This window comes from Pieris rapae, chromosome 16 (assembly GCF_905147795.1).
Source record: "Pieris rapae chromosome 16, ilPieRapa1.1, whole genome shotgun sequence".
NCBI lineage: Eukaryota > Metazoa > Arthropoda > Insecta > Lepidoptera > Pieridae > Pieris > Pieris rapae.
The window spans coordinates 3,010,474-3,023,161 of record NC_059524.1 but is presented as its reverse complement, the minus strand read 5'-3'; the positions used below and the strand labels follow the sequence as shown (position 1 = coordinate 3,023,161).

The window sequence follows — 12,688 nt, the reverse complement described above, 5'->3', positions numbered from 1 at the left end:
TCAAAAAAAAAATGTCTACACGATCAATGGCGCGTATAGAAAATTTTATATTTTTTTATTAATTAAAACGATTTTGTTAATAATAATAACTAATAAGAGACAGTTTGTAACTTAAACTGTAGATGTTCGCAGCATTATTTCGATCATTAAATTATAATAAAGCTTTAATACAATTATTTATTTCTCTTAGGTCTGGTTTCAAAATCGTCGAGCAAAATGGCGGAAAAAAGAGCACACGAAAAAAGGCCCAGGTCGACCAGCTCATAACGCACACCCACAGTCTTGTTCTGGAGAACCAATCCCTCCTCACGAATTAAGGGCCAGAGAGAGGTGAGTCACTTACAGGACGAACTCTTAGGAGAAAATGTTCTACATAACACTTTATTTATTATTTATTTATAAGCTCTGCATTAATGTAATCAGGTAATATAAGTTATTAGGGAGGTAATAGCCAATCTCTTCCGGACAACCCTAGCTATACTGTTGATATACCAGGGATTTTATAGCTTATGCTATCAGTACTGTGCGTATACAACGATTTAACATATATATGTAGGATATTTAATTTTGAAGTACGTTCTATCTATAAATATGATTAACTACAGAGACATAAGGATAGGAAGACATCGCTAGGAAATTGTTACAAAACACAGTAAAAAATTTCAAAACAAATGAAATTCAAATTCCAAATAATATTAATAAATTTTCGAATAGTCCGTTAACAATGAAATCTTCCCTCTGTTTACACTAGACCATCGCTTTATAATTTTTCAACGTAAATTAACCAAACTATCACTGTATCATTATATATACATACCTATAGGTTATATGTATATATAATGATACAGTGATAGTTTGGTTAATTTACGTTGAAAAATTTTACTTGCTTTTGTTCTCAGTAACTGAGGTCTCTTAATAATTTCTAATTAAAATTTCAACCACAACAGCTGCTAACTGATCTTGTAAAAAAAGTTACCGTTTTAATTGAAACACCTACTGCTAATTAAATATTGTTCATACATATAATTACACGTTATACACGCAATGAATATTTAATAAGCAAACACAATTTATTTCTACAGCCTTTATAATAATCGTAACAACCATAAAATTAGGTTCTATACTAATTAAGCCCTATTTGTTTAACCAGGGCGAGAAGAAGAAAGAAGCTGGCAAAAGCACTTGAAAGGCAAGCAAGAAAGCTGCGGGCAAAAGGCATAGCCGTGGACCTGGAAGCCCTAAAAGCTGAGTACTTAGCCCAACATAGAAATACAGGCCTGTATTCCGACTCCGATGGTGAAATCGATGGAGAAGAGTGTATGATCGACGTTGTAGGGGGTGATTCTTGTCATGACTCAGGTCCCGAAGACTTTTCTCTAGCTGGGAGACTGCGCGCACCATCCGGCGGGGATGGAATCAACAATTCTGACAGTTCAACATCAGATGCCCATTCTGGAAGGAACTTCAGCCCATTACCTGACCCTCAACAGTCGTTCTTCAAACATTTCGGCGCCGCGGCTAACTTCGACAAGTTTGATTTTGATTCCGGCCGAGCGGTGTCCTTAGACCTTAGTGGGACGTCGTCAGAGCAGGGTCTGTCGAAGAATGGGGGCGTACGAAAACACAATCCGTTCAGTATAGAATCATTGCTTAATACGTGACTTTAATGTAGGTAAGGGTTCATACTGGAGTTGTTCCTTTGTTTCGAAGTTACAATTTACGAACATAATCTCCTTGGTAACCAATCGTTTTAGAAGCGCACATATCTTTATTGTATAAAATTTAAAAATGGAACAAGCAAACTCAAACAAAAGAAAACTATTGAGAAATCAATTCAATTGTTTGACTTTCCATTCGTGCAATAAAATCGTCAATATATAGGCTATATTCGGTTCAGACTGGAAGAATCTAAGTTCTTTTTATTATGTTCGTACTTTGTAAGAAATATCATTAGATTTTATCAGCTTAATTTATAGACTAGCGAGTACCAGTTAACATATCCTTGTGAATATTAATTGTATTATATAGATTTTACTGTAAATATAATGTTATTTGGGGCAATGAAAAATTATTGTTAATTTTATAATTTAAATTTTATTGTTAATTTTTTCTCTATTTATTTTTACACATACCTAGCTATTATAAAATAGGTAATTATCTGGTAGTTTATGTTTTATGTCACATGTCTGTTATTGATTTTAAAAAAGATTTCCGGTGTCTTCTACTCTCTTCTAAGTTTACTGATTCCAATATCAAACTTTTTTATAAGAACTTACTAAAATCTGTGAAACAAGCCTCTGAACCAAAACCTTGCAAGACCAAAACTTTTTATATGCCTGTAACATACTAGCTAACTGCACCATTACTCTCTCAATAGTAATCCCGACTTTAAAGTTGGGTCGGGAAACTCTCAGCAGAGAGTTTAATTTCGCGCATTGGGTGTTACTGATATTGAGAAACCTGCATTGAAAGTGCATACTTACTACAAATGTATCGCTATTGGAGTTTATGGAGAATTTTATAACAACGTTGTTACATATGTCCATGCGACGACCATCCTGTGGGCCTTCTAGAAAAAAATACAATTTAACTTATATTATGCATACAAATTCTGTATCCTAACGCTCCCTTTACACTCATTTTAGCAAGTTCGGGTCATTAGTGACAACCAGCAATTAGCTTTATTGCGAACATTACAACATAATTACTTAACGCTGTCGGGACAGATTTAAACCTCTAACAACGAGAATAAAATCTATTTAAACACAGAATTTAACTAACAATCGTGAAAAGTAATATAAATCACATTTTGTTTAAACTAGAGGAAATACTTTAGTCAAATAGATTTTTGTAAAAACTGATATTTTCAGCGGCTAATGTTAATAGTTTTCATGTTATCCGAGAGCTGTACAAAAACCTTTTTATAAAATATTTTTTAATTCTTTTGTTTATGGTAAGGAAATTTTTTTAAATTATTTCGGGAGAATTTTATTCGACTATTTATTATACCATGGGATAATTTTCGTGACAGTAGTCCGATAATTTATCTATACGCAAATATGAATAAACTGTCATCATCCATAAACAATATTGTTTTGTTTATATAAAACTATAAATAATAGAAAACTTTCCACATTCTTTACTTAATAACAATAACATGAAATAAAAAAAGATTAGCATTTTATTACTATGACCTAAAGCAATAAAACAATTGCGCGGAATATTAATTTAAAAATGGCGACGCGGGCACAATTACGATTGGCGAAAGAAATATTATATCAAGTCGTAAAATGTTTATATCGTAACCCGATAAGGGTAATTAGTGCAACAATATATAAACGCTCCACATCAGTAATGTATTTATTTATAACGTTTAATTCATTTATTGAACTGTGAACGATCTCTTTTTAAAATTGTTCTTTTCAATCATACACATAAAATGAAGACAAAGTTTGAAAATGACATAAGAACTATCCCATCTAACCAGATCTATGCAACTTCCTTAGAATAGATAAGAATGGGGCTAAAATGGTTAGGCCCATTCTTATCTATTCTGTGCTACCCGAGTGATGTATTTACAGTACAGAATTTCGGTGACCCAAAATCAATTTTGTACTATATTTAAGTATAAGTAAAATATTTAACATTAACCTAATGTATGACCAAAATTGACTTAACAATAGTTGTAAGCATGTACTTAACTTTTGTATTTTGTTATTGTTCACCAATTTGAAATATAAAAACAACTTTAGTCTAAATGTCTCATAAGTAAATTCCGTATTACTAGCGAGTTATTAGCACGGTGGAAAGAAATGTTTAAAACAAGCCATATTTTAGTAATTATTTAAACACCATCTGATATCTGTCTTTATTGGCGTCCCATATTCTATAAAACCAGTTTATATTATTTAAAATATATGCATTAATCTCATATAAGTAAATGCATTATCAATTGTTATATGTTTGTATATTTCATATTGGTGCTATTTTGTATGGAATTCTAACAGTAAGATCGAGTCGATATTTGGCTAATTATATTTCGAATTGTATTAAATTTGGGAGACAATCGCCCAGTCTCGACTCTGAACACCCTAAATCTTCTTTAAATGTAGATGTAATAAATAGACTATTTTTACAAAAAAAAATTCCCGAATAATGCAATAAAAATCGAAAATTGTTTTAAGATCTCATTGAATTTTATGTAAATTGGTTTGGCTTGTACATTGTAGTCGTAATATAGGTACAAAGTAAATAAGTTTATTTATATTATAGTAGATCGTGATATAAACATTTGTAAATTGGATATCACTCTGTAAAAAGTATGTTATATAACTTATTGAATCAAAATATAATATCTTAAAAGTAATTTATCTTATTTATTTACCATTAAAAGCCATCTATTACAACAGCTAAATAATCACGGGTCTATTAAGACTTTACGGTTCATATATACTTTTAGTCAATAAAAAAAATATTAGTGGCGCCATATATAACCCTGAATTTCTGTTTGATTCGTGATCATTTTTATCTAACATGTAAGTAGGTGATCAGCCTTCTGCTCCTGACAAACGACGTCAAATGCGCACATAGAAAATCTATAAGTTCAAGCTGAGGTTCGAACCTAAAGGATGCCAGATGTATGCTAAAGCTGCTGGTTAGTTTTTAGTTGACGGTTTAAATATGAAAAAAGAATTATGCAAGTGGATCTCTAGCGTTTGCCGATAGGAGCATCAAGGTCATCATTGACGGAGCATGTGTCGACTAAAAACCCTGGTTACTTAAAACCGACAAGGTCCCATGCCCAATCCTTTTTCTTCTGCTTATCAAAGACATGTTGCAACTTAACAACACTCATTACTATGCGGATGATAGCACTGGGAATACTCTTTACACCGGCCATATAGTTATTGCTCGGGAAGTTATCGATCAGTACCGGAACAAACTGGTGTCTAAAACCGAAACTCCTCTACGTGGAGTCTCTTTGGAATTTAACCCCAAGAAAACACAACTTTGCGCGTTACCCCGAAGAAAACCACACCTTTTGTCCACCACTTCTCTCTTGTAAGACACTCTCTAAGTGGCTGCAACAACGTGGGTAACACTGAAAATATTTAGAACTGGCCAGTTAGAAACATTGCTAATGAAAACATTTTTGAATTTCAATTTTAGAACTCTTTGGTAACCTAATGTAGTGTATTGCAAATGAAAAATGATTATTTGACATTTGTTTTTGAGAATTGGCGGCAAAACTCTTGTTACACGTGAAAATGAACCTAATAAGAGAAAATTTTCGATCAATGATTTATTATGGCTTTCGTTGTGGGCTAAGTCAACAAAAAAGCTATGATATATATGAAGTCAAGGAAAAAAGATGATTGCCTCATTCTTTAGTCGGAAAGGTCATTTCGTGACAGTTGTGCTGGACATCTTCCAGGGCAGTTACTGCACACTGGTATGTCAATCGCCGTTTGCCTGTAGTTTTGGAAAAAATTCCACAGCAGCGCCCTAGAAGCAGGATTCAACACTGTCCAAGCATAAGAGTTCTTTTTTCACAATACTTCATTTTACGCTCCACAAATAGGTGACTCTCCGCCAAAAAGTCAAGAAGAGAGAGAAGCCATTAATGAGAAGAGGTCTCACTCATAATATTTTTTTAAATAAATATACCATGTACTTTGGCGGTTAAAAACTCGTAATTATAACTGCAACGAATCCTGATGACACACACGAGCAGTGTGGCTGAATTTTTGACGGGTCTCGGATTTCAAAGGGTTAGCGATTTAGCGAATAATTTGAGGATATAAAATTTTTAAACCCGTAACGTGTATGTTAAATTGTTATATAAGTATTCGTGATTCGATATGGTCACACGCTTATACGTGGGTAACACTAAAAATGTTTAGAACTGGCCAGTTAGAAACATTGCTATTGAAAACTTTTTTTGAATTTAAATTTAAAAACTTTTTGGTAACCTAATATTGCATGCATTTGTCATTTGTTTTTGTGAATTGGCCGCAAGCCTAAAACTCTAGTTACACGTAAAAAACCTAACGCGTGAAAACTTTATCAAAACATCACAAAGATAATATCAGTGCTGTACGACGCATGGTAGAGGAAGATAAGAGAGTGACGTAACAGCAAGCTAGGCATTGGTATGAGCCAAGTTCAAAAAAATATTACACTAACATTTAGTCGCCAGTAAGGTTTGTACCAGATGCATTCCCATAATTTAACCGTCGACCGGAAACACCTTCGCATGGACTGGTGTCACCAAATGGTAGATAAGTTCAACGGCGGTGACTCAAATATTGTATTTGACATCGTCACAGGTGATGAAAGCTGGATATATTGCTACGAACCCGAAACCAAAAGACAATCAGCACAGTGGTTGTTTCCTTTCGAGTTTCGGCCAACTAAGCTAAAGAAAGGAAGAAGTCGAGGAAAAAAAAAGGTGATTGCCTCATTCTTGGTCGGTAAGGTCATTTAGCGACACTGTCGCTGCGACAGTTGGGCTAGAAGATGGAAGGACAGTTACTGCAGACCGCTGGTATCTTGGAAAATATACACCACGACAATGCTTCAGCGCACTCCGGATAACGTACTGTTGAATATTTGACTATGGCAGGTGTTGAGATAATGAGTCAGCCGCCATATAGTCCTGACCTGGCGCTTTGCGACTTTAATTTATTCCCAAGAACTAAAGATAAAATTCGAGGGATTCTCTTTATGAGCCCTGAAGATGCGGAGAACTGCCTTTCTCAGTGGTTCTATCGATTGCGGCGATGTGTAGAGCGGAACGCAAATTGCTTCCAAAAACAATAACAGTATTGACAACTGCCTACATTAAGCTGTTTTTAATTTTCTAAACATTTTCAGTGTTACCTAGGTATGAAAATAATGTAATAAACCATAAATAAATAATTTAATCAACAATAAATTGCCCACTCTAAAGCAAAGAACTCAACATGATAACCTCATTATTTAAATAAAAAGTTTTAAAATGTACTTTATAGTCTGTGGTTTCGTACAATTTAACAAATGTACATTAATTAGTTAATAACGGACACGAATGATGATGACAGTCGTACGAGAAAGCACATTATGACTAAGTGTTCATAATATTGTGGTGACTTAACAATTACTAAGCGATGATTTAAAAGTCCCGTAACCACAGTATAAAACCGACATATATTTTACAGATTATTATTAAATAGGTATTAACATTGACGCTATACAGTGGCCTTTTAGATCTGGTCTTTAGATTTCTGTATCTGTTTCATGAAAGTACAGGAACATCTCAAAGCAAAGAAGTAATTGACTGAGACTCTGGTGTTTCCGATTTTCCTTTATAGCGCTGAATCCTGAACAATACGAACATTTGATAGGAGAAAAATAGATGTTCACGATGTCGTGTTTTAGGCGGATGCTTAGAATTAACTGGACCGTACAGGAAACTAACGTTTGACTACTCAAATTCGTCTTTGGAGACTTTGTTACCAATGCATCCACCTGTAACAATTATTTATATATTAAAGTAACTCATCGTGACTGGCTGAGTGGAGAGCACCTTCAAGCCAATTCCCTACTCGCTGCATCGATCAAGAAAAGGCCCTTACAGGTTTTACCATCATCCTGGCATAATCTTGCCAAAGATAGGGCAGAGTAGAGGTAGATGTACAGCGCCAATAACACGAACTTCAGAAATGGAGAGTGCAAGTGACGTTCATAAGTGTACATGTTTACCTATATGAATAAAGATATTTTTGATTTGATTTGAATACAAAATCGTATTCCATCTTCAGTTACAGGACTCATATGATAGTATCATTACCTGTATTAATCTTATGTATGTTTTAATGGTATTGATGTGTAAAATATGTGATGTCATATTTTCTTAATTTTTCTAGGCTTGCACATTGTTTAAGAACGCAAATTAATAATTAATTGATCTTGATGATATAATATTTAATTGCCACTAAATATTACAAAATATCCTTCCTATATAGAATTTCCGTTAGTAGTTATTATTGCAGCAAAATCGTTAATTGTATATTAATTTAAAAATGGAATCTCCGTTAAGGAATCTATAAATTCCAAATGTCATTTACAAAACATACATTTTTTTTCAATCGAAGCGCATATTCTGATGAATTAGAAAAGAATTCATTTATAATTACAATATGTGACCAAGTACAGGCTAATGTCCAGTCTGCTTCTACAGTGATACAAATCGTACCGCCACGCGTACTAACCTAATCACTTAATTATAATGCGACACCTCCGTCTAGGGTTGTACACATATATTTTCATCAACAAATTATTTCATAATTTGTCACAAGTTAACTCAAGAATAACATAACCTAACAACTTATAAATATAATGTATCTATGTTAAAAAGTGGAAATATTTATTTATTTATTCACACTTCGTTGCTAGAAAGAAATACAAATAACACAATACATAAAAATTATAAGGGATGCAACGGGCGGCCTTATAGCTAACAAGCGATCTCTTCCAGGCAACCCTATTAAGAAAAGAAAACAATAAATATTTGTATGTAAGTAAATCCGTAACGAATTGGCTCAAAGTACTGGATGATACATTATCACTGATTAATATAGGCTATTTTAATTGCAAGAAAAAAGTATCATTCCGACTGAAACTACAATAATGTACCCAAGGTGTAAAAAATGCTTAAAAAATATCTTTTATCGCATGGGGAACAAAGACTATTAATACTAGAACAAAATGTTTCACAATTTTAAAGAACATATTATAAAAAAAAATTTGAAGAAATGTCCACCCATGCTATGCCGGGACGTGCCGTTACTAATAAATAATTTCAGTCACATTCAAGTTGAAAGAAATTTATAAATACATTGAATTAAATATACATTATATAGAAATTTACTAAAAAGATTCTTAAGCCTTTCAATAGATTTTATAAAGAAAGGAAAGGGGCGTTCGGTTTTGAATTTTACTCGAGTTTCTCTTCGGTAGAATATATGTATGGGTAATGAATCTTTTAAAATATAACTCTTTATTAAAAAGAAGGGTTCTTACATAGCAATATCATGATTATATATGTCAACGGATAATAATTTGTCGTTGGTAGCCCTAAAATTCGTGAGCGCCCAAAATTTTTATTACGTCAATTGTGGCCCATTGGAGGCACGATTTTTGGGTTAATTTGTTTATAATTGCGGTATCGGTCGGTCAGCCCCATAACATCGTGTGTACTTCGCCTTATCGCGAGCATCGAAACATTAAAAGCTTCATGAAATATTATTTTTGATTAAGTCATTAATTTTTGTTTGATCCATTTTTCACTTTCGTGTAAAGAATCGTTATGTGCAAATGGCTGTTTAGTTTCATTAATGGTAGCGTTTTAACGTATTATGTTTTTTTAATTCGAGGCATCAAAGGACCATAATGTTATTAAGACTATTATGGCTTTCGAAAAATTGTTTCGCCAAGAATGCTTAGACGAGATGTATATTAGTCAAAATCACATCGTTAGCGCATTACAGGGTATGACGTCATCGCATTGATTTGTAAGTTGTCCACACGTTATGATAAATAACAATAAAAAGTATTATCTCTTAATTTATCCCAAATTACCTCCCTTCTATATTTAATAGTTTAACGGTACAATACAAGTGACATCAAAAGATCTAAATAGCCTACAGATTAATCTTTTAATTACTTTTTGTAATTAATTATTTCTAAACAGTAAAGAAAAGCCAAATTAAGTATGCGTGAACAAGTGTCGTAACTCAGTTAACAGGAAATTAAAAACGGTAGCTGAAGAACTTTTATTTAATAAGAAATACGTTATAATTTATGATAATTGTTTTTTATTATATTGTTACTGTACGAGCTCTATACATTTTACTCACTCAGGCTTTCTTAGTTTCAAACTGTCAAAAGATCAAATCTTTGTTGTTAATTATTTTTTTAAATAACTATTTATTACTTAAGGTAACATGGTGTAATGTTTGCATCTCCTTACAAACATTGTGTTAAACAAAAACTTGGCGATTAAAAAGCGTTTTTGCGAGTTTATTGCAACTTCTTCTGTTCCGTTCTATGCCCTTTGATTGAGATTGAGAACTTACAGTAAATGTAAAGTTAGAAGCATTTAATATGTATTTCGTTTTGACGTTTATAAGTGTAACAAAATACCTAAATGAATAAAATTTAGATTTGATTTTTAACGTTTTTTTTTACATTCGATAATTCGAATGTGAAACCTGGAATGAGACTAAACTGCTGTATCGTTCCTAGGTTATACTTTGAATTCCTAAAATTATCTCAAAATATCAATAATATAATCAAAAATCCATAGTCCACACTGCAACACAGTTTTAAAATTTCACGCTCAATTACTTAAAGACTGATTTTCTTTGCAATTCGATTTCTAGTTTTTATTTATTTTATTTTAATACTAAATTGATAATACATAAATATACGTGATTGATATACAATTTTACAGCTACTTTCATTGTAGTAGAATACTCTTATATAATATACAGTGTTAAACAAAATATATGAAACAGAAAACATAAGTCAATTCAATATATTGATGAAAAAAAAAGAAAACCGATGAAAAAAAAAGAAAAATTAAATTAAACAAATTACAACTTATTTAAAATTTATTATATGTAGTTAGGTAAACCCGATACATAGGCGTAATATGCAGATAATTCATATAATGCACACATTGTAAATAATTATAAAAGATGCAGCATTTGGCTTTATCGCTAACAAGCGATCTCTTCCAGGCAATCATAATTAGCAACGACCTAAAAAGAAGGGTAAAGTGCATAACGAAATCAACAAAAACAAAATCACATGTAACAATTGTAAAATTATAGAATTACCAAACTTAATCCAAAGAAATACTAAGAATTATAAAATAGCCTAAAAATACCACTTTTTTAATATATAATAATTCACTAGCTTAAGTAACCGTTATCTTAAACAAAACAACACTAGGTACAGATGCTAAGTCACAAAATTAACTTCCTAAAATCAAAAACAAACAACTAAAAAATCGCTCTCCCCAACTCCGTAAGCTATAATATATAAACACGGCCTAATCATAGTTAGAAACAATCAAAACGAGCCGGGCACTACCCAATAATTTTATCTAACTGCCAACCATATAATCAAAACCGTATCAACCAAAATCAATTTTTCATCGCTCGATTTAAAAATTATAATACAGTAGAGGCGGCCAATTATTGAAGACCCGTGGCAGGTTAAATTTTAAATCATTCTCATATTGTTAAGTGGGTCTATAGAGATTAAAACGGTAAACAAACTTAAACAAATAAGATTCTTATAAGGAATATCCATAGCGCAAAATCACCTGCATCATAAGCATGCCTTACTTTTACACCGTCACACAACACAGCCAAATTAGTTAAATGTATTGCATATTTTTAACTGTTTTTTTCTTAATTTATTGTTTGAACCTTTCTGCGAATTGTATGTATTCCATCTTTGGCTATCTCTTTAATTGTTTATTTACATAAAATTTTTGTTATCTGTAGGATTACGAAATAAAAAAATAAAAAAGTAATAAATAATTCACAACGTAAATAAATAATATATTTTGTGTAATAACGAATTATTCTGATGTGAAGAATAAAATTGTACTGTAAGAAGGCATCGGCAGACCTTTCTGCAACTGTTACACTACACTTTGGATTCCCCAGAAATCAAATCTAGAACCTGCCTGTTACTCATATATTAGCGCTAGTACTATTGACTTACGATTGATTGGAAGCAGATTGCTGCTCACAACTTATTAAAATAACCTAAAAAAATATTTAAAAATACATCATGATAGCCACGCTAAAACATTCTTAAACACTAGAAACTCTTTATTTAGCTTTACGCACTTCAGACCTAAAGAGATGTTTAGCATGTGTATTACAACCTAAAGTGAAGAAGTTCTTTGTAAACTGGCTAGACAATAATTACTTAACTAGTGGCGCAGCCGAGACCAATAAAATTGATTTAGATTCACGGAGAACGCTCGACGGTGAATTATGTTTGTATTTTAAAAATACGTTTCTGACGACTTCTGTTTTGACACTCCTAAAATTCGAGAAAAATGTCGTGAACAACAGACCTTGTTGTACCTACCTGGACCAAGTCCATAGAGAGCGTACCAATTCTTAAAAGGCCGGCAACGCACTCCCGAACACTCTGGCATGAGAGTGTCTATGGGCGGCTGTATCACTTAACTTCAGGTGAGCCTCCTATCCATTTTCCCCCGTTACATAAAAAAAGGGACAAACCCAAAACCGGTGCATGGAGAATATAATGAAAGTGTATGACGCGGGAGAGGTATGTCAGGACCGAAGCAAGAGATTCATGGTTTCCGCCTACCTACCTGTTCGGGAAAAAAGGATGATGATATAAATAAAAAGTTTATAAAATGTTGTCAATGTGTCAAAAGCCGTACTTAAAGTACATTCATTATAAGTTAACTACTACTAAACTTTGCATTAAACTGACTTAAACTCGTTCTTAAAATCACTGAAATAGCCGTGCCTTCGGTGTATAATTATTCATCTATCGTTATAGATAATTTAATACACTATTAAAGCGGTATAAAATATGAGTCAATTAATTCAGATATGCAGATTTTATAATTCGCAACCGTCAAAATGCT

The 12,688-nt window shown here is 32.6% G+C and overlaps 1 protein-coding gene across 3 annotated transcripts in view; it reads left to right on the top strand.

The window, feature by feature from the left end:
- Nucleotides 1-2,075, top strand: part of LOC110998392 (homeobox protein unc-4-like) — a 32,487-nt gene extending 30,412 nt beyond the window's left edge. Inside the window, exons 3-4 of one of the 3 annotated variants that reach the window (XM_022267033.2) lie at nucleotides 191-330; nucleotides 1,163-2,075. In XM_022267033.2, the coding sequence (XP_022122725.1) occupies nucleotides 191-330; nucleotides 1,163-1,661 (639 nt within the window). In that variant the 3' untranslated portion in view covers nucleotides 1,662-2,075. Of the gene's footprint in view, nucleotides 1-190; nucleotides 331-1,150 lie in introns of all 3 variants that reach the window. The other 2 variants (XM_022267032.2, XM_022267031.2) reach the window with 2 other exon arrangements.
- The last annotated feature ends 10,613 nt before the right edge of the window (nucleotides 2,076-12,688 follow it).